Consider the following 22,463-nt stretch of genomic DNA (forward strand, 5'->3'; position numbering starts at 1 on the left):
TCAAAGTTCACGCAAGTTGATTCTGAAATGAATTACGATTGGAATAATAAGTGATGTACATTCTCCTTTTTACTTAAAATAAAAGCAAAGTTTTAAATTTGATTAATCAAACAAAATTTTGGTAGAAACAATGAGAAACCTTTCTTCTTACTTTCTCCTCCACTCAATTGTACTCAAGCACTCACCTTCCCATTTATGCGTCCTTCGTTTCTAGAAAAGATAATTAATTGAACAGTTGACACGTTTAAATAAGTAAAAAAACAAAAAAAATGCAAGAAAACATTATACCTCTACTATTCTTCTGTCACAAATCTTTTTTAATTCGCATCAATATTTGATACTGGGTATGCTCTACATTAAGAATTGAAATTTACATCCGTACACGTAAATACATGTACTTTCAAGGATGTATATGCAAAATCTCCAAAGAGTACAAACTGGGTGCAGTGTCAAGAAAGAATGAGCTCGGCTTAGGGAGCTTTTTGAAAATAATCACAGATTTGATATCCGTTTTTTAAAACGAATAAACTTCAAATTTGCTCCCCCGGATTCTGTGGTGCAAAAATATACTTTAACTATATTACTATTTTATTTTTATTTTACCGTGAAATTTTATTATTAAACAGAGTAGCAAAGTGATATTTTTGCAAAGCACAGGACAGTAAAATGCAAATCATAGAATGGTAAAATGTTCTAGTGTACTGCCTTGTTGTTTGCAAAACATATTACTTCACTACTGTATTTTAATAGCAGACCGAGAACTACGAAAAAAAAAAAAAAAGAAAAAGAAAAAGAAAAGACTCTAGAATAGTCAAATGCAACTTTTGAACCACAGGAAGGCAAGATGAAAATGCACTAAACCATAGAATGGCAATGAAGTTTATCTTTTTTAAAAGAGTTTTAGGGTTTTGAGGTTCAGAAGCAAATCTGCTCCACAAGAATCCTCAAGGGGCCGCTTTGAACCGCATGTGATAAGCAACAATGGCCAGCACAATGACCAAAAGAATAAGCCACATATTAAGACCTGCAAAAAATAGAAAAAGAAAAAAAAATTAAAGATTATTAAGACAAAAAAAAGGGCATGATAACCAAAACAGAAATCAAATTATAGATGCAGAGTGCCTTTGCTCTTTTTGTTCTCGATTACTGTCACCCTCGCGGTTGAGTCGAAGGAGGAAGACAACAAAGCCCTGAGCACATGAAAAATAATTAAATCCACAGATCAATGGAGCATATGTAAGACCAGCATTAGATCTCTTGATCAGCCAGCTTTTGTCCAAATAGCAACTGATTGATTTATCTTCTTAAATTTCGGATGTAATACTTGATATGGGTATCAACTGTAAAAAATTGAACTACTGACTGGCTAGCATGTATACGAAATTGACTCATCAAACAAACATTTTGGGGTATATTGAGGACACAGAACATTAACTATTTTGGCCTGGCTTCCACAAAAGCTTCTCAAATTTAAGCAGCAGCAGAAATAGGAAAGACAAAAGTTTCTAAAGCTTTTGGATGGAACAGAAAACTGCAAAATCCCATTTGGGTATTGCATAATGATGAAAATAGTTGTTGCAGCTTCTTCAAACAGTTCTACTAAACAGAACTGAGGGGACCTTCTGTGGAGCCAAATGAATCAAAAGATGAGCTAAATTAAGCAGGATAATATGCACCAAAGAGATAATGACCTTGTATCTTGTGAGAATACCAATGCGGTAACAATGCCAAGATGCGCTTTTTTAACTGCTGTATGCACCTGCGTATCTGCGGACCTTAGAATAATGATGCTTCCTTCAACTGTCCCACTGTAGATTGTGCAAATGGCTAAGCAAATAAGATTGCCTAATAGAGCACACAAATGGCACTAGATCTATATACATGCATTCAAGCACACATACATGCAGAAGTATGTATATATCTACGATCACTTACATGGCAAGGAATTTACCATCAGATGAGACATTGAATGCAGATATCGGGTCACGGGCTATACTCTTTGACCCAATTCGATTCCATGAGCTAATATTCCAAGATACTATTCTCCCTTTATCACCTGCAAAACAAAGTTGCATCCCCTCGATCAGGTAGCAAAGTTACAATAAAGAAATGAAGCCTTTCCATATTATATATCCCTCAGAAATCATCTAATTACAAAGAAACCCTCATATGACGTGAAATATCTGTACAGACCTTACAAACTGAACTTTTTACACAAAATAAACTAACAAAAAGTTGGGGAGTCATCTATTCACAGATGGGGGAATTTGGTTTTTATTAGAAAAGGCCTGGTTTTATAAGAGGGGCACTTTTGTAAGCGCAAGTGTATGTAGATAGGAGTGAAGGATGTATATAAAGATTCACAGATTTTACAAGGATAAAAATGGATAATTCTGCAGGGATATCTAAGTAAATATCTTTAATAACAACAGTGACTTGCACTCAAAATCTTAGACTATCACCATGCATTGCAGTGACATAAAGGATCTGGTTATCATCTGCTCCATGAGAGAACCTGCAAAAGCCGAAGATCTCTCCCTGGAATGTGTAAAATTTAGTAATTTGATATACCAAAGAGAGTAATTAAGATACATCAGGGATCATAAAGCAGAAATGTTACATCTTCTCTCGGTAGATTTGCTACAACTGCTACTGATGTTAAATCCCAAACCCTGCAAGGACCACTACTCCTCAGACAGGCAAGAAACTTGCCATTGGAACTGCAAAACATACACCAAAATGAGAAAAATAAATAATTTTACATGAAATTTAAGTAAAAGAATAATAGGTTACAAATGAAAATGAATCATATAGGTTACAATTGAAAATGAATCCTGAACCTGAAATCCAAATCCTTTAAAGTTGTATTATCAACACTTTCCTCTAGAATGCTTTCCATACTGGGCCACTTGAAGACCCTCAAACGTCCATCCTACATTAAGAATATCATTGCTATTACTACAACATCCTTTCTTCTGGCTGTTGATTGACTAAGAAACTTAATAAATTAAAGAATACAATTATCAGCAGCCAATGTATGAAGAAATGTGATAAAAACATGAAACTGTGTCATCGTAGGAAACATTTGTCATATTACTAACAATTAAAGTTTTGAGACAAAAGCAGGAGGGAATAGTCCACGGTAGAGCAAACAAATTACTTGCAATAAGAGATAATGTTAGAAAAGGAAGAAATTTGCAACCAAGCACCCAAAATGAAGGTCGAAGATAGAAAGTGAATGGAAAGATCAAACAAAGCACAATAAGATACAAGAAGTTGAGAGAGAATATTAGAAATGGAGTCATAGATAGTAAGATTATCGAAAAACTAACCACACACATGCACAAAGGCTGTTGTGCATGGACATGCACATTCAGACTCACATACACACATGCAAGGACAAAGCATACATGCAAAAAAATGATAAGTACTATAATAAATAATGTTCCAACAGTAAACCACGTAAATTCTGGATCAATTGCATTCATTATCGAATTACACAAAAAAGAAAACAATAACAATAACAAATTCTGAATTTTTTTTGGCAACTGCAGAACAGTGTAACATGTTAACGAAACATCTGGAATAGACCACAACTGACAATATCAAGAAAATACTAATTCACTCATGAACATTTTCTCACAGAAATGAGAACTTCGATACTTTATATTGAGGAATTCAAACTATGGGAAAAATACAGCAAAAAATAATTCGCTACCTCGCCACCAGTTGCAAGTAATGAACCTTCTTCATTGAAAGATAATGCCAATTGTAACCCAACATCTTCCAGCGGTTGCAATATCTTCCCGGAAGATTTCAGGGCCAGATTATGAAGTTCCTTACCTTCTAATAAATCCCATTCAAACCACCTAAACCATTAAATCATTCTGCTAATTAAGACTACACGGAGATTAAAATAATCAAATTCCACAATACAGCAAATGTTACAGAATAAAATGGAATTGCCAAGATTTAATGTATCTTAAAATGACAAAAGAAGTGCTTCAAATTGCCTCATATTGAGCAGTATAGAAGTAACGCTGCTTTATGGTTGCCCTATAAATGCTTCGTCTTTATCCTTCCCGAAAGAAGCTTCAATTCAAATATTCAGTTTCTATTTCGAACAACTCAATTCAAACAGCATTTTTACAAAGGCTGCGATGATGCCAAACAAAGCCCTAGGACATGTTCAATACACAATTTGATTTCCGCATAAAAATTAACAGTAACTTCAAAAGTTTTCAGTTAATTTCGAGAAAGAACCTGCAACTCTTCGGAAAGGAGCAGATGATGCCATCCCCTTTAGGATGCACGGCCATTCTGTACGGAACATCTGCATTAGTCCCCATCCTGAAGACCTGAATCATCAATAGCGATTCTAAGCTCGAGATTCGACCCCAACCCTAAATTCCACACCGAGCAGTAGTCCCAAAATTAGGATCAAACTGAAAGAGTGGAGAGCATTACCGGTTGATCCGAGAGGGATCGGGAAGGGAGATCGAAGCAGGCGACAACGAGGGCGTTGGGGACCCCGCTCCGCCCTTCGCCGCCTCCGCCGCCGAGCGCCGCGACGAGTCGATCTCCACCACCACCTCCACCTCCTCCTTCTCCCGATCCGCCGCCACCATCTCCACCTCCTGGGGCATCGGCGGCGCCGTCGTCCTCGTCATCTTTCTTCGCGGCGGCGATCTCGGCGAGGGGGACGAAGGAGGCGCAGTAGATGGGGAAGCCGTAGGTCTTGGAGCAGGGAGGGATCTCTCGCCGCCCTTTCGCCATTGTTGACCTCTCTCTCTCTCTCTCTCTCTCTCTCTCTCAATTCTTCTTCTTCTTCTTCTTCGACAACAGTTGTAAGAGATCCCCCCAGAGGAGCGCGGAGGAGTTGGGCAAATTTGTACGGTTAACCCCTCAACAACTGGCTATTTTGCATGAGGACTCTTAACTATTCTTTTTGTTTAAAAAATTAGATTCGCTTAATTTTTTTTATTATATTTATTAACTATATTGAGAAAATTGATTACTTTTGATTAGAGTAATAATTTTGTTCAATTTATCAGTATTTTTTACAATGATGAAATTACCGATTTTTAGCTAACTCTTCTATTCTATTTTTTAAAAAATATTAGAGAAAATTAGAATTAAGCAAGTATATAAGTAAAAGAGTCCGTGGCATAAGGAATTAGGATTTGCATTACAATGAGCTCGAAAGTCGGCAACCTGACCTGCCTCACCACCGACTTTAGTTAAAATCCTGCAGCGTAAGGACTTAGGACTGCTATTACCACGGTAACACTGTATGTCCCAATAAGCAATAAGCAGGAACAAAATTAATTTATTTCTTCTTTTCCTTTTCAATTATACAATTAATTATTTTAAAAAAATCTGATCAGTTATCACAATGGTAATGGTAATGGTGTGTGAGTACCCGGAAAACTCGTTGCGTAAAAAAGAAAGAGAAAAGCCATGACAGGACTTGGCTGGAACAGTACAGCCATGTGCATGCCTATGCATCTTGCCCGGCACAACAACGTGCACAAAATGAAATATTATTAGAAAGCGGATGCAAAGAGGAGAAAAGAAATAACTCAAAAAGGGGTAAAAATTATAAGATTATAACAATTTTTAAGTTGACAGAAATGAAGTCCCTCAAAAGTTCATGACACCATACGAATCTTCTCAAGCAGTTCCTAAACAAGTTCCAGCGAGTCTAAAAGCTAACATAACCTCTGTTTCGGCATTAGTTTCCTTCGTACTTTGGATCGGCCATCACATAATGATAGGCAATTACCAGCATGAAAATGAATATGCCGAGGAAATTGGAGAAGAATCCCAAGTCTTGGTCGTCGATCATCTGCAACACAAAAACGAAACATAAGACTCTGATTCAAATATGGTCTGGTGGCGGCAGCCATATTCTGAATTTTTCTGCATTGATATCAAACCAGCCTAGCTCTGGCTATATACCACCCTGTGAAATCCGAATTTCTGTATAGACTCAATTCATAGGGAAGTTAGTTTCTGTAAGCACAATGACACATAAGTAAGACGTAATAACTCACTCCCTATTAGGAAATAAATTCATCCAATTCATCAGAAGTTAGTTTAGTATTATAGTTTCATCCCTCTAATAGCAAATGAATTTGATGGGGCATAAAGTCGTAGCTCTCCCAACCAATTCCTTTTAATACAGCTAAGGGTATCAAATAATTTTGAAGACAAGAAATTGTTACCAAATAAAAAAGGGCTTAATCAAGATAATTAATGCAGACTGGTGAAACAATTGTTAACCCAGACTTCCAGATGTTTATCGCACAAATGGTAAGAGTCTAAGAGTCCTCTTAATGCACACGCTCTGATTTCTAATATTCACATCAAAAGTTTCAAATCATAGTCTATTTTGAATAATTCACAGAAAAGCTGCAATTAAGCGGTCAAAACGATTTTCTAGAAGATTTTATATTTTTTCTTTACTTTTACTTTATTTTATTTTTTTGCTTTGGTTATGTTCTTCTTGTTCTGAAAAGCAAACAAGACATGTAAACTGAAAACTAGTTCCTTTCTTTTCATAGCAGCTCCGCCTCTGATGGTAAAATCTTAACCTGATGATAATTGAAAATTATTTATCACCAAGAATCCTATTGCAAAATTCCAATCCAATCTCACGATTCCAGAGATACTTAGTTATAATATCTTTGTTGAAAGGCACTATAATAATAGGTGAGAAGATATCGAAAAGACCTTCACGTCTCCTACACATTGCTAGTTTATGTTGTAACCTCTACTGAAGTTCAGCATGAGCCGAAGCTTCAAATATCGATCAAGCATTTATTTAAACAGGAACCATGTTCTAGTATTCAGTATTTGAAGGGAACATTTCAACTAAAAAGACAAAACACTATTCGTACTTAATCTATATACTCCTCAGAAGGTGGAAACAATCCCAGATTGCTGTTTCATTAGGACTCGTCGCTCACCCTGCACCTTGCGTCTGCTTGTCAATGGCTCAATTTGTGATTATGTGGGTGTGTGGATAACCCTGTGGGCTTCTATTCAAAACAAGAAAGGTAGAACTTCAAAATTTTGGAGACATCTTCTAGGTCTAGCTCCCTGTAAGTCTCTGACATGTTAAAGAACAAACCGCCTATAAATGTGCTCCAATTCAGCTCAACTCACCCTTCATTCCACACTAGATGTTCATGGATGTATCAATTTTAATGAGGACAATGACCCTCCAAGCTAACTATGACTCTTCAACATATCAATTTGAAGCATCGATGACACAAATTTGCTCATTTCAGCAGGTTGAAAAAGATAGAATACAATAATGTTTCTTAATCAAAATCCTTAGCAATATGCTTTGACCCTTTAAATCAGATAACCTAGATCTCTTAGTAAAACCCACAAAATTAGCTTCTTCTCAGGTTTTTTGCTATATTTAATTTATTACTCTCTTTGGATAAATATGTCAGCGTCTATTATCAATAATTTCCCTCTACTCATACCACCTCTTCTCCATTATGTAAAAAAAACCTAATTAGTAACAACACTTTAATCTGAAACCTTCTTGGGTACCTATCAACTAAAACCCTAAAACACCAAATTGTGCAGCCAGCCCAGATCAATAAGTTTCTTCATACTGTTTATAAAAAATAATGTTGGGTTTTGAATGTGCTAAAAACTCAAATTCCTCGTTAAAAATCTGAGCACATAAAATTTAACTCTCTCATACGTCCCAAAAGGCATTAACAAGTGGATAGAGAAATCATGGAATAACAATGCATCAAAGTATCAATTTTACAAAATCAAACAACAGATCTATCTAGGCACGCTGTAAACCCAAACCCCCATAAATGAAACAATTAGATAGTTCAACATAAATCTGAAGAGCTTTTCAGGGAATTAACTCTTATCTTCTCATAAGCTGCAGATATGAGAAGTCATGTACTCACAATGCATCAAAGCTTTATATTTACAATATCAAACAACAGTTCTCTCACATGCTGTAAAAGCTAAAACACTTGATGAAACAACTAGATAATTAATCATAATCTGAACATTTTTAGCTCATCAAACTTTACTTAAGCATAAGATTCAACATGCAGATATGAAAATCCCGGATCAATCATGCACAACAAGCATCACGGCTATAGGATAAAACAACATATCTATCCAGAGAAACGAAATCCAACCATCGAAGGAGCAATTCCATCTATCTATAAACCCTAAACCTCTTGAAGAAACGATAAGATACTTAACCACAAATCCGGAGCTTTTCTAGTAAATTAACTTTATTTCCTCAAAATATTTAACATGCGGATATGAGTAATCATGGACTGATCGTGCACCAAGCATCACATTTACTAGATCAAACAACAGATCCCCCCACACATGCTAAAAACCCTAAGCCCTTGGATGAAACAATTAGATAATTGATCATAAATCTGAAGTTTAGCCGCATAAACTTCCGATTTTACATAAGATTCAACATGAAAAAACGAGAAATCATGGATTAAAATTGCATTGAAAAAAAAGAATCAGAGAGACATGATCGAACAACAGATAGATCTAGAGAATCGAAAGCAAATGATCGATCATCGAACGATTTAAGAAGATATATGGAGATCGGTGAGGAGAAACATCTAGGGTTGTTTTACCTTCGCGAGGATCCGAGCAAGCCCACTTCGCGTTGCAATACGGAGGAGATCGCTTCTCGACTCGTCGCGACGCCACGATTTGGAAACGGGAATGGGGAGAAATATATACAGAAATAAATGAGAGACTGAAGTGTATATTTGGTCCCTGTATTATCCCGATATTGCGATTTGATCCTTGTACCTTGCAATTTACATATATTACACTTTACCCCACTGGCGTTGGAGTTTTTGGGCTAATAAGCCTACAAAATTTTTTAAATATAAAAATATTAATAATAATTTTAATTCTCTAAAAAAACGGTGAATGATTTACCATATTTAGAAAGTAGTAATTCATTCATCTTATAAATCTAATTTTATAAATAAATTTTTTAGAAAACTATTTTTATAATTATAGTATTTTTTAAGTCCATTAATAAAAAATTTACGGGCCTTTGTAAAAAAAAAAAGGAAAAACTTTAAAAATCCCCCCTGTGGTTTCGTGCATTCTCACTTTGCTACCCTGTGGTTTAAAACGTATCAATTTGCCCCCATGTGGTTTCGTTTTTATCTTTTTATTATCAATTTTATTATTATTTTTTTTTAAATCAGTGACAAAGTTAAAATTAAAGGATACTAAAGTGACTATTCGATAAATATAGATGGTTATCTGAAGTTTTTTGTATATAATTTAACGAAATATTAACGAAAAAGCTTCCGAAAAGATAAAAATGAAACCACAGGGGGGTAAATTGATACGTTTTAAACCACAGGGTAGCAAAGTGAGAATGCACGAAACCACAGGGGGGGTTTTTGAAATTTTTCCAAAAAAAAAACTCATTTTACATATATAACTGACGTAAGTATTCTAAAGAAAATTCTTTTTTTTAATGATTGGAGACTTTAAAGTAGGATAAATCAAAAAGTTTAAAGATAAAAGTTGAACTTGCAATATCAAAATAATAGTGAAACTTATTTATCTCAATTTTTTATTGCATCTAATTTGATACTCAACCTATTATATTTACGATGTGAATTTGGAAAAACTCAAATGCTTATAATGAAATATTCATAGACGAAATTCGAAATATCATATAACGATATTGAAAACTCTTTTCCTCAACTTTTTGCTAAATCGCGTTTGATCCTTAATCTTTTATATATTTACAACCTGAATTCCGGCAGTTTTAATACCTAATATTTTTCTTTGTTCAGGAGAAATTTTTTTTTTTTGTTTGATGTCATTCTCTTTTGGTAATAATCCCCTGAATACGAAGACGAACATCGGCGCCGAAACAGCAGCAGAATGCCGAGTTTTTCCAGTAAGAAGCCGGCGCCGGAACAGCTTAGTCCGCCGACTTTTCCAGCCACACGATCACACGGGCGAATGCACACGTGCGCTCGCCTTTTATTATCCCTACCTCATCTCTTAAACCCTCCACCCTCTCTCCTCCTCCTCCTCCACCCTCCTCTCTCCTCCTCCTCCTCCACCACCACCTCCGCCGCCGCTTCTTCCCCTCTCTCTCCCTCTCCAATGTCGATGATACCACCCCGTTGTTTGGGAGGCGCCGCCGCATCGCTCGCCCCCTCCATCTTCTTCCTCCGCCCCTCACCTCTCTCCTCCACCCTCAAAACCCTAACCCTAACCCTAGCCCTCCCCCTCTTCCATCACGGCCACCGCTGCTTTCTCCGTAGGCCCTTCTCGATCTCCGCCCAGCCCACGGCCGCCCTCGCGGCGCAAGAAGAGCAGAAGGGTACGCTTCTCCCTTCTGATTCGGAAGTTCGCATACATATCCTTGCAAATTTGTCAAATTTGTCAAATTTGCGCATAATTTTTTACTCTTGTAGTTTCAAGTGATCAAATTTACCGCTCTAACTTGTAAATTTTTGCGAATTTATCGCTTTCCGCTAGTTAACTATTTGAAATTGATCATTATGTCCTTGAAAAGAATATCTTTTATATCATTTTGTAGTCTCATGAGTTTTATGTGAATTTGAATTCTCTAGCAGTTGGAAATTAAGCAAAATTTTAAATTTAGTCGAGTACTTATTAGAATTAAGAAACTTGAGGAATGGATGCGCAATTTCTAGACTTTGTAGGGATACGTACGCAAATGCCACTTTTCAATTTCCTCTTTCTTTTTTATCTCAATTTAATTCGGATTTTTTGGGGCTGAGTTGCAGTTACGGCCGCTAAGCCGCAATGGAGAGCTGCGATAGATTTCAAATGGATTAGGGATAACAAGGATGCAGTCGCAGCCAATATCAAGAATAGGAACTCCACTGCTAACCTAGAACTTGTGCTCGAACTCTATGAGAAGTTCCTTAACGTCCAAAAGGTCAGGCCTTTTGTTCTGTTAGATGTAATTTTACTGAATGGCTTAGTATACATTATATATGTATGTAAGAAAACCTCACTTTTGGTTCATTACACCAAATATCATGTTTCGTATATTACTTTACCTCAGGATTAGATCAACGCTTCTTGCTTCGGGCCAGGTTGGCTAGCCCGGAGCTTCTGCAGAAGTGCTGGTTAGATAGAGCTCATCAAAGATGCCTAATAGCTTTTTCAGGAACAATCTCTTCGGTGGCTTTCTCTTATAGTATATTCATAGAACAGTAGCTTCAAATTGGAGCTTCTAGTTTTATGGACCAAAAGCTCATTGTAACTTGTAACTACGTAAAAAGACTACAGATCTTTTGTTAGGTAAATGGCTGGTTTTAGGAAGCTTCCATTTTCTGTCAGAGATGCACTTGTGTGGAAGATAGAAGATATGAAGCAATCTAGTAGGAGTAGACGATACTATTAAAGATAATAATAAAAAAAGAAAACGATGCAAAAAATCTCTAATTTTCAATCACAGATGGCAGGAGGTTGAACGGCTCCGAGCTGAGAGAAACATCGTTGCAAATAAGATGAAAGGGAAACTAGAGCCATCTATACGCCAAGCTCTTGTAGAAGAAGGTAAAATTTATAAGAGCTGCATATTTATTTCATCTCCCAAGGCTTTTCGTTTTCATATTTTTCAGTCTTTTTGCAGGAAAAAGCTTAAAAGAAGGGCTCGTTGCCCTAGAGGAAGACCTTGTTCAACTAACTGATAAGCTTCAACAGGAAGCTCAGTGTATACCTAATTCAATGCATCCAGACGTTCCTATAGGGGGCGAGGAGAGTTCTGTAGTGAGAAAGACGGTGATATTTTTTTCTGTTTTTTTTCCTAACCTATTTATCTTGACAACTTTTTTTTTTGCTTTAAATTGACCACCCTGATATAGTTCTATTTTTGAAATTGCATAGATAGGTAGTCCAAAGGAGTTTAATTTTGAGGTCAAAGATCATCTTCGCCTGGGGAAGGAACTTGATTTATTTGATTTTGATGCAGCAGCTGAGGTACTTGTTAATACATATAAAATGTAATGAAATGAGGACCCTGTAGTTGTTTAGTACTTATGACGAAGGAGTAAAATAAGAAAAAAGACAACCTCTGTGCATGGTCCCAAATGCTTAATCATCAGTTATTAGCTGTAGTAGGACAGAACATACATATGCTCATTTACTGGTATCATCAACTTGAATTGATGGACCTAAGAATGTGGCCAAAAATATGTAAATCTGAAATAAATTTTTTGGCTATGACAAATAGGCTGGCTCATTTGGTGTGGTAGGGCATTAAACTGAACTGTTGGGTGCCAAAGAAACTCCAATTTGGACCTATTGCTTTTGCTAGAGAGGAGATTTAAATAGAAAAGCTATTAGTGCTTCTTCGAGCAGCTGCACTCAACTAGCTTTTTTCAGATTGTCCAGCTGGGCCAAAACAAGCTCCAAGTTTGATTATCGTGACTTCCCTTCCTTAGGATAGGGCTTTTTATTTCACTTTATCTCGCATGAATTCTGCAGGTTTTTTGAAAATTTTTGTATTTTGTCTTCTCTCTAGGTCAGTGGTTCGAAGTTTTATTATTTAAAGAATGAAGCTGTTTTGTTAGAAATGGCCCTTATTAATTGGGCAATTGCGGACGTCTCAAAAAGGGGTTTTACACCTCTTATAACTCCAGAGATTGTGAGATCATCTGTAGTTGAAAAGTGTGGCTTTCAACCCCGAGGCCAAAACACTCAGGTATGTGCTTTTACCCTGCCCTCTTATAAAGTTATATGATGATGATTCCAGCTCGAAGCTGGTTGTACATTGACTTGGTTAAATAGTTGCACAATTTTCATTTTTTTCCTTGCATATCTTAAGTGCCACGTGAACTCAACACAAAAGTTTAAATAATTGAAGATATTTTCTAAAGAGATTGTTGTTAATTCAATCAGTAATGAACATTTATATTTGTAGGAGGAGATTCCTGTAATATTGGGTGTAAAATTGTGATATTATCAAAACTTATCTTTCCAAAGAAAATGATAAGACTAGTGCGAAGAAAGTTTAATATATTGGCTTGGCAATACATTTTTAGGCGGTTATTATGAAGGCTTATAGCTAAATAAACATATTGTTATTACCATGAAAGAGTTCAAAACTAATGATGTACTGCTTGATACCAATGATGTACTGCTTGATGTGGAGAGATGTATTTTATTTAATTAGGTTAACAAGTTTAATAAAGCTCTAGCATGTAAGCCGTCCCTTTTTTAAAAAAAATTTGGAGTGTTTTATGACAATTTACTTCAAAGTACGGAACTAAGCTGTCATAAGTGCTTTTGTTTTTCCTCAACAGGTTTATTCAATTGAAGATAGTGACCAATGCCTTATTGGAACTGCAGAGATCCCTGTTGGAGGCATCCATATGGATTCGATTCTTCCGGAATCCTCTTTACCTCTAAAATATGTAGCTTATTCTCACTGTTTTCGCACTGAAGCTGGTGCGGCTGGCACAGCCACTAGGTGAGTCTGCTTCTTTTACTATCTAATAATGTAGTTTGATATCAAAAAGTCTCGAGCCCAGATGTGAGGGGGGTTTTAAACATAAATATCAAAAATACCTTTCTCTAGTAGTTTAAGCTATTGGAGAATAACGGTTGTTTTATTTAATTTAACAATTTACATTTGTACGCCTGTGAAGTTATCTATTATCATCTATATTCCTGCAAAATCTTAATTCTCATATGTGCCAAATACTTAAAACTTCTTACATTAACATGTCCTTGTAGTTGCCGCAAAGCCCTCTTTAAAAGGTTTTCCTAACGCAAGCAACTTTCCTCGCGGGTATTGTGAAACAGTGAAAGAAACTGCACATTTGACAGTATATGTGAAAATTCAGATATTACAGGAATATGTATGTCAAAACTCCGTCGTTTTTACAGTAAGCTGAATTCAGGGGCTGTTATTCTTGAACAGGGGCCTCTATCGAGTTCATCAATTTAGTAAGGTCGAGATGTTCGTCTTCTGCCGGCCAGAGGACAGCAACATGTACCATGAAGAACTTATTTCTATTGAAGAAGATCTTTTCTCGTCTCTCGGTCTTCATTTCAAGTACTTCCTAATCTTTTCTTTTTGTGTATTTTATACATCAATTTTCCTTTCTCTGTGGTAATTTACCATTGTTTTTTTCTTTAGGGTTTTGGATATGGCATCAGGTGATTTGGGCGCGCCGGCATATAGGAAGTTTGATGTGGAAGCATGGATGCCGGGCCTAGGCCGCTATGGGGAGGTATGCGAAACTTAATTGTTATGCAGAACAAATTTCAGAGGTTAATGTAATTAACCTAAAAGAATGCATTGCTATACAAAGAAATGCTAACTTTACTCATATTGGAACCCTAACAGATCTCAAGCGCGTCCAACTGCACTGATTATCAAAGCAGGAGATTGGGAATCCGATATCGCCCATCTGTTATGGATCTCTCGACAACAAAGGCCAAAAAGGGAAAAGGGAGCAGCTCGGCCCCCATGCAGTTTGTTCACACTTTAAATGCCACCGCCTGCGCCGTTCCACGCATGATAGTATGCCTTTTGGAGAATTTCCAGCAAGAGGATGGATCTGTAATAATTCCCGAGCCACTTCGGCCTTATATGGGTGGTCTTCAACTCATCTCTCCGAAGCACATGTGATTCTCCGATCTTATGGCAGTTTGTTCCTAAATTTTCATCTCCCCCGCTCCGCCCTGTTTTTATTTATAGAGATTTTTGTTGATGTTAAGCACTAATATGAAAGTTGATTCTTTCTAACACGCATAAAGTAAAGGGGTTATTTATTGGTTTTGTTTCCTTCGTTTTTTTCAATTCAGTGGAAGATGGTTATTTGAGTATATAGGTAAGAGGGGAAGAAAAGCCATTTAAGTGCATTACTGCAACTGGGAATATTTAAAAGTTATGCTGTTGATTTCCTTCTTGTTGCTTATATTGACACAGATCAAATGAACATTCTGACCAAATTATTGAGTGGTTTATTAGCCAGTTTTCATCAGATCTTGAATTCTACTACAAAGGAAGAGATTTATCTTTTATCTCTATAAAAAAATACTTAAAATACTTTGGTAATTGATTCTACCTTGCCATCTAATGGTTGTTGCTCTATTCACCTGCTAAGGCTTGTTGTAAAATGCAGTTAGAATTGAGGGTCATTTTCAAAAAATAAAATACAATTATTCAAGGTTGGGGAATAATCTGTTTAACCAAAAATCAGGAACTGAACCACACTCAGCCATTTTTCTTTCCAGCTTGATAACCTGTGCACTAATAAAAAAAGCACAACCTCTTAATTTTTATACAAAATGTTACAAATAATGTACATAGATAGATGTAGAACAGAAAGGTGCATAAATGCCTCTGATATTTGAGGTTGTTCTGGTAAGTGTGATGCAGGAATAAACAAGACAAATCTACAATCATCTAACAATGGCACTCTTCAATTTCCCTCTATGTGCTTACTCATCAAGAAACTAGGGCCTGAAATAGGAAAAAGGGATCAGAAGAAAAATTCTACTAAGAAATGAATAAAATTTATAGAAAAAGAAAGGAAATAGCAAGGCAGATGGCATAGAACATAAACCTTGTCAATCTGGTCTTGGGCTATCAAAGCTTCTAGGATGATCTCAACCCAGCTGTCAAAAACCAACATAAAAGGCGACCATCAGAAACATCGTGGGTCGATATCGTTTTAGAGAGAAAGAGAGAGGGAGAGAGAGCTTTTACAGGTCCACCATATCCTACTACTATATACCCAAAATCAGATGACTAATCTGTAGTTACATCATGGAGGACTTACCCTTCAAGGCCAGGGTTAGTTGGGTAATACACATTCTTCAAACCTATTCCCTTTGCAGCTGATGCAGTCGTCTCACCGATACAAGCGACTGAATTATCCCAATTTTCTGATTCCGGTATAAGATTTGCCCAAGCACTGTTTCAGGAAGAGGTCGATCAACTTACTAGCAAAATATATCATATAGATACTTCCTAATACGCCCAAGACATGATATTAAATGAAATGAGAGAAAATTACATGAGACCTAAGAGCTCAAAAAGACTTGGGAGTTAGGATCTTCCTGCTTGGATGTCATGTGAAGAAACTACTATCTCTAAAAGCTGAAGCTACTAGACAACATTTTTCTAAATTTTGTCCTTTTAACACTACAAGCTTTTTCATTAAAATTTCTTCAACAGCTCATTGCAGATGAAGTAAAAGCATTAAATTAGAGCTTTTGCTTTTGGAGACCAAAAGCTCATTGTAGCCTTCAACTAAAGTAGAAGCTCCGGACATTTTGTTAGCCACATGCCTAGTTTCCAGACAGGGACTCGATGAACTTTGCAAGTTCTTATCAGTTTGCACATACATGAAGGCAAATAATATAACAGGTCTTGTGAGTCAAGAAGGCAAAGCAAATATCCGCCAATGAACAGATCTCAGTTGCACATGACTGACAATGTATTTCCGACAAAGCTGCAAAATAAGAGAAATATGTAAATCATAAGGTGCAATTTCTGGAATTACCGAATTGCTGAAGGTGAAGCTACTGCAACAACCGGAGCAGAGAGAGCTTGTTTTAAAAGCACTGGGTGCACTTCTTGTACAGGTACCTGCATATACCAAGTAGATTGTTGCACAACAAAGTGATCAATCTATGTCCCTATCTGTTTGATGATGCAACATTTTAAGCACCTTTTGAAAAACTCGAAGTAGGAAATTTAGTGTACACTAGATTAAGACCAATTTTAACTGGGGAGGGAGGGTGTTAAATAGCATAGTTTGAAAATAAATGCGGAAAAATAATAGTTATAGAACATTAATATGCAGAAGATTCAGGATTTACAGTGTTATAAGTATTCAGCCTTGTCACCTCAAAGCCTCGATCTGATAAGCCACCCTCTGCATCAGAAAGAGAATATTGTAGAGTAATTCGTATTAAGTTTTGAGGACATGTGACTATTTAGATCATGCAAAATCTAAAACACCAATTAGTTGATGCACCAAAAGAAGAAAAAGATGGAGAGAAAAAAGGATAAACATTACAAAGGAACAGATTAGTGTATGTTTACAGTAATTCTAGAATAGAAACAACAAGTGTCAACAGCTTCAGGAAATAATGCCACTATTATAAACTAACACCTCACATCAAACTTAAAAATTAATAATACATTAAGATAAGATATCAGATTTTGAAGAAAGTATACCATTATCTATACCCAGAAAACCCACCAATTTCATTGCCAGCTTTCACGGATGCAGGATATAAAACTTTACAGCTCTTGTGAGTGGATTTTGGGAGCTCCGAAGCTAAAACTTTGCCCGTCGCTGACAAGGAAATAAAAAAGAGACTTAATGTGGAAGTTAAAACAATGCTGGAGTTATCATTACTGTAAATATTATTTTTTTAAAAAAAAGAAAAAGGTTGTTCTTTTGTACTGAACGACAGCCACTTTATGAGTTTCCTTCACTCCTATGCAGTTGAATGCGAGAAGAAATAAGATATGAAAAAGAAAAGAACAGAAACCAAAAACAAAAGGAAAGTAAAAGCATATTTCATTAGGTAGTATGTAACATAACTTGCGAAGAAGAGAAAATAAACAAATAAAGAGAAAATAGCAACAATTATTACCTGATATAGAGCAATGTAAGCCAATAAATACAGTGCTAAATAATGTTACTTGTTTTGTTTAATCACGGTCTACCATCTTACATAATACTAATTATTACCTGCACTAGGTGCACAACACCATGCCATGCGCCACCCAGAAATCAACACTCCATCATATCTCCTACTTCAGGGCCCAAGTCCACTGAGTTGCAGTCTCTTGGTTTTAAAAAATTAATTTTATTTTGGATTGTTAGGTTGAAGTATGAGATAGGATCGAGGGCCGACAAACCACAAACACAAGCAACAATTCTACCTTCGATAGATCCAAAAGCATATTTTCCACACTAACGCTAAAAAAGTTGAATGACTTCCCACCTCACGGTAAGGGTTTTGTCAAAAGAAAATGAACTCTTGAGAATGCATGTAAAAATTTACATTGCACAGGGGTATACGTTTAGATAGATTTTTTTTCAGGATATATTAGAAATACCAGATGTAGGACTCCACAAAAAAAAAAAACGAACAGAATAAGGAGCGTGCCCTTGGAAATAAAAAACTTGCATTACCTTTTGAAGGGGAAAATGCAACCTCAAGAGTTTGTCCATTAAACTGCAACACTTCATTAAAAATGCTCGCTGTACCAGCTCCAACCACTGCAATTTTCACTTTAGGATTTCCCGCAGCCCTAATAGTACATGAGACATTTGATAGCAGAAAGTTCGATCCCAATGATTTGACATGCAAAAATAAGTATTGGAACAAACAGTTACAGATAGCAATTTTCTATGCAACCCAAGCTAAAAGAACTGTATTTGTTACTATATCAACACAATATCCAACATGTTGTAAATTAATGACATGTTTTCCAATAATTATTCACTATAATGATTTCACTGCTGAACAAATTTGACCCCATTAACTTTTGACCAATCTATTTGAAGTCCAAAGACCAACTGACTATGCACCTATGCCAGACATCAGAGCTCTATTAAAAGCTCAATCTAACTAAACTAACATAGCAAAGTACATACACAGTTTGATGAAGTATATGGGCAAACCATGGTCTAAGGCATATTATTACACATAGAAGAAAACTAGTGAAGATCATCCAAAATTATTCGACACTTACTTCCAAGCTTCAAGGAACACTGCAGCGGCTTCTGGAGAAGTTACAACAATCCAGTCAAACTCAGCGTCTGAAGAAAGAAGGACAAATTATTAATCATGCATACTAATAAAATCTTACGTGCAAAAGAAAACTTGCATAACACTCCTTACTTTATGAGATTTTATAATTCTGTTTTAACTTTAGCTAGTCCTCGAGCCATACAATAATGATACATTCACATTAACATTTTCATGCATTCTAGTTTTTTTTTTTTTCCAAATTATTGCCGTGTAGTTATGACTATCCTCTCTTTGATTCATAAAATCAATAGTACGAATGTATTGTCTATATATATTTGGTAGTTTCACCAGAATACACTCGAGGTATTTTTCCATGCAATGGACAATTTTAAGTGTTTGGCATACACAATCACCTGATGATTTCATTTCAGATAAAAAAATGAAAAGAAAGTATAGTTCGAAGTGGAATCAGCAAAACAACACACAGTGGCTAAATAGATGGAGTAACTACAAGAAACACTTACAGCCCTATAAACATGTTTGGATTCTCGAGCTTCAAAAACAAGTAATCTTGTGGTCAATGATTTATGTAGGTTGAGTTTGCAAAGAAAAGCAGTGATAATGAAAGGAGGTGAAGTACCCTTCTTTGTCTTAGATATTTTGCACTCATTTAGCTTGGCTTCTAGAAAAGCTTTTCTACTCCAGAAGCAAAAGCTAGGCATTCGACTAACAAAAACTAAAACCTTGTGGCAAGAAGCCAAAGAGCTTCTGAACTCCAAAAGCAGAAGGTTCAATTTGACACTTCTACTTACAGCTGCAGTAAGAAGAGGTTGGTGATCTTCAATGAAATAGTTTTTAGGGCTCTTTGAAAAATCTACACTCAAGAAACACTTCCGCAGAAAGCTGCAGTCAACTCGATGAGGCCCCTCATTTTATTTTGTTTGTTTTGGATTATGGTTCTAAACTTTCAACGCCAACCCAAGACATTTTCTGAAGCATTGATAAAAATGCATTTGTGATAGCCCCGCTAAAATAATGTGAAAGAAACATGGCACAGGTGACGAAGTTTAGAAACTTACCATTCAAGAGAGCTGGGAGCCTATTCGCATCAGGCCCTTGCGTGTGCTTAATAAGAGGAAGCTCCAAACAGTGGATGCTATGCTTTGCCTATAATAGAAATTTTTAAAAAAAAAGGAAACAGGATAAAGAACTACCTCACTCTTACAGAGAAATGGAGAAGACACGCCGTGTAATAAATTGTAGGTTATATAAGTCCAGGAATCAATGTGCACTTTAGTAAAATTTATTGAGGACCAAAAGGGCACCATCATTCTTCTCTCGTTGACTGAAATTTTGATTGGTATACTACGTTACAAACCGAACAAGGAAAATTTCTCTCTTCAAACTAGGATTGAAATCACCAGCTATGATACAATGAAGGTGGCATAGTTACTTAGCAAGAACGCTATAGCCTAAAATTATCATGTCACGCCGATGACTCTTGGATACAATGGGAGGCCAAGGAAAGGAACTAGTTTGTGCTTCAAATTCACACGCATTGAAGAAAAAGTAATTGACAATTTGAAATAAACAGAAGAAATTCCTGCAGTACCATGTAAAATAGAATAAGAAAGAGAAACAGAACAAGCACTTACACCAAAGAAATTGCGAAAGATATATCAATGAGAGCTAAAAGAGCTAATTATAATTGGGGTCAATAATCACCTTTGCTCATCAAAAAAAAAAAAAAAACAATTCAATTCACATTATCTTGAGACAAAAAAAAGTGGAACCGTTAGGCCATTCCCTTTTTTTCAAATTCAAATTCACCAAAATTCCCTTTTTTCAATTCAATTACGAAATGAAGACAATTCCACATTTTGATGCATAACAAAGAGAACTCATTTGCCCATTCCCATAATTAGATGCCAAATAGGCAATAATACCCAAAAAAAATTGAAACCCAATTCAATTCACACTTTCCAGACGCAAAAAATGAGGAAAAATTCACATTTTTAAGCAAAACAAAGAGAACTCATTAGGCCACTTCCTTTTTTTTCTCCATTCAAATTCGCAAAAATTAGAAGCAACGAGGCAATAAAATGAGAAACAAATTGAAACCCAATTCAATTCACACTATCCGGACACAGGAAATGAAAGCAATTTCGCAATTTGGGGCATAACGAAGAGAACCCATTTGCGCATTCTCACTCGACGATTCAAATCCCCAAAATTAGAAGCAATAAAGCATCAGATAAAGAAAAAAATTGAAAATCAATTCAACTCACACTACTCAGACACAATAAATGAAACAAATTTCACATTTTGAGGCAAAACAAAGCGAACCCATTTGCCCAATCCCATTCTTCGTTCCAAACCACATTAGAAGAAACGAAGCACCAAACGGAGGAACAAATCGGAACCCAATTCAATTGCCCATTCTCACTCTACGATTCAAATCCACCAAAATTAGAACCAACGAAGCATCAAACGGGGGAACAAATCACAGCCCAATTCGATTCACACTGTCTTAAAGCAAATTTACCAGCGCGTCGATGAGCTTCGCGTTCTTCCCCTGCTCCCGCGTGACCACCACCTTAGGCTCCGGAGGAGGCGGCGGCGGCGAAGAGCAAGCTCGGAGCTTGAGAGAGGCGAAGGGGGGTCTCCTCTTCCCAAAAGAGGAGGAAGAGGGAGAAGGAGGAAGAGGAAGGGCGTGTGGAGGGAGGAGGAGGAGGGTCGTCGCCATTATTGGAGAAGGGGAGGTGTTGGGGTATGTGATGAGGAGGAGTGAGAAGAGGAAGAGGAAAGGGTTTTATGCTCCTGGTCCACGGAACAGCGCAAGGGGCTGTGGGGAGTTGTTGCGTGGACCTGGTCTATAGACAGGAGCATTTCACTTTCTTTTTTTTGGGGGGTGGGGGGGGCGCATAATTTGTTAATAATACCATAAATTAGTAGTCGTGTCATTTTCTAACAACACTTCTATGTGTATTCCCTAAAAAGAGATTTACATCTTACACTTTCTCATCTAAGAATCAAGAATTAATCTTTTTCCTTATTAATCATTTTTTTAAAATACTAAAAATTTAAAATGTTTAATAAATTCTGGTATAAGATATATATACTTTTTTAGAGCTTACCAATTATATTGCTTATTTTCTAAAAGTACTGCTAAGCGTGCAACTCAAAAGTAATAAAATTTAATTATCACCAACTCAACTTTATATCTAATTATCTAATTAGGTTAAGATTGTTGAAGTTTTTTGTTGATAAGTTAATTAGTAATTTAATTACGAGAGATGCTGCTTGTACATAACCGAAATAGAGCATATATATTACATCATCTAGTACTAGGTTTTGAGTTTTTTAGTATTTTTAAAAAATTAACATGACAAAGATTAAGTCTTATAATAAAATATAATAAGTTTGTGGTAAGGTTATTTGAATTTATTCACTAATTTTAATATACTCAATATATTATTATAATATTAAAAAATTTATTTATTATAACTTAATTTTATTTTATTATTATTAAATAATAATAATAATAATATAATCAAAATATGATAAACAGATTTTTAGTTAACAGTTTTCTTATTTAGGTAAATTACATTTTTGATCCTCGCCCATGACATTTTAGTGCCCAAATTTTAATTTGTTATAATTTATGATCGAAATTTTATAAATTATTATAA

The 22,463-nt window shown here is 36.0% G+C and overlaps 4 protein-coding genes across 6 annotated transcripts; 1 reads left to right on the forward strand and 3 right to left on the reverse strand.

The window, feature by feature from the left end:
* LOC109718535 (SEC12-like protein 2) lies at window positions 271–5,291 on the reverse strand. 2 transcript variants are annotated; one of them, XM_020244799.1, is made up of 10 exons: window positions 4,468–5,291; window positions 4,264–4,358; window positions 3,719–3,869; window positions 2,841–2,932; window positions 2,621–2,720; window positions 2,463–2,538; window positions 1,952–2,056; window positions 1,692–1,827; window positions 1,123–1,190; window positions 271–1,024 (listed from the first exon to the last, which is right to left on the reverse strand). In XM_020244799.1, exons 1-10 carry the CDS (start codon window positions 4,774–4,776, stop codon window positions 945–947), a joined length of 1,212 nt encoding a protein of 403 aa, XP_020100388.1. In that variant the 5' UTR covers window positions 4,777–5,291; the 3' UTR covers window positions 271–944. The 2 variants fall into 2 exon arrangements, with proteins under 2 accessions (XP_020100388.1, XP_020100389.1); XM_020244800.1 differs by having other exon boundaries at window positions 1,692–1,808; window positions 1,936–2,056; window positions 4,468–5,268.
* LOC109718536 (dolichyl-diphosphooligosaccharide--protein glycosyltransferase subunit 4A) lies at window positions 5,563–8,789 on the reverse strand. The gene is made up of 2 exons (XM_020244801.1): window positions 8,652–8,789; window positions 5,563–5,848 (listed from the first exon to the last, which is right to left on the reverse strand). The coding sequence occupies exon 2, from the start codon at window positions 5,846–5,848 to the stop codon at window positions 5,735–5,737; it is 114 nt and encodes a 37-aa protein (XP_020100390.1). The 5' UTR covers window positions 8,652–8,789; the 3' UTR covers window positions 5,563–5,734.
* Window positions 10,075–14,952, forward strand: LOC109718665 (serine--tRNA ligase, chloroplastic/mitochondrial). 2 transcript variants are annotated; one of them, XM_020245005.1, is made up of 10 exons: window positions 10,075–10,384; window positions 10,815–10,969; window positions 11,502–11,595; window positions 11,672–11,820; window positions 11,926–12,018; window positions 12,563–12,742; window positions 13,344–13,510; window positions 13,964–14,098; window positions 14,183–14,276; window positions 14,393–14,952. In XM_020245005.1, exons 1-10 carry the CDS (start codon window positions 10,165–10,167, stop codon window positions 14,675–14,677), a joined length of 1,572 nt encoding a protein of 523 aa, XP_020100594.1. In that variant the 5' UTR covers window positions 10,075–10,164; the 3' UTR covers window positions 14,678–14,952. The 2 variants fall into 2 exon arrangements, with proteins under 2 accessions (XP_020100594.1, XP_020100595.1); XM_020245006.1 differs by lacking the exon at window positions 10,075–10,384 and having other exon boundaries at window positions 10,820–10,969; window positions 11,495–11,595.
* LOC109718877 (uroporphyrinogen-III synthase, chloroplastic) lies at window positions 15,303–21,585 on the reverse strand. Its single transcript, XM_020245341.1, has 10 exons — window positions 21,317–21,585; window positions 19,851–19,938; window positions 18,773–18,839; window positions 18,210–18,328; window positions 17,265–17,360; window positions 16,879–16,934; window positions 16,560–16,645; window positions 15,834–15,968; window positions 15,618–15,669; window positions 15,303–15,514 (listed from the first exon to the last, which is right to left on the reverse strand). The coding sequence occupies exons 1-10, from the start codon at window positions 21,515–21,517 to the stop codon at window positions 15,500–15,502; spliced, it is 915 nt and encodes a 304-aa protein (XP_020100930.1). The 5' UTR covers window positions 21,518–21,585; the 3' UTR covers window positions 15,303–15,499.

The sequence above is a fragment of the Ananas comosus genome, linkage group 12 (assembly GCF_001540865.1).
Source record: "Ananas comosus cultivar F153 linkage group 12, ASM154086v1, whole genome shotgun sequence".
NCBI lineage: Eukaryota > Viridiplantae > Streptophyta > Magnoliopsida > Poales > Bromeliaceae > Ananas > Ananas comosus.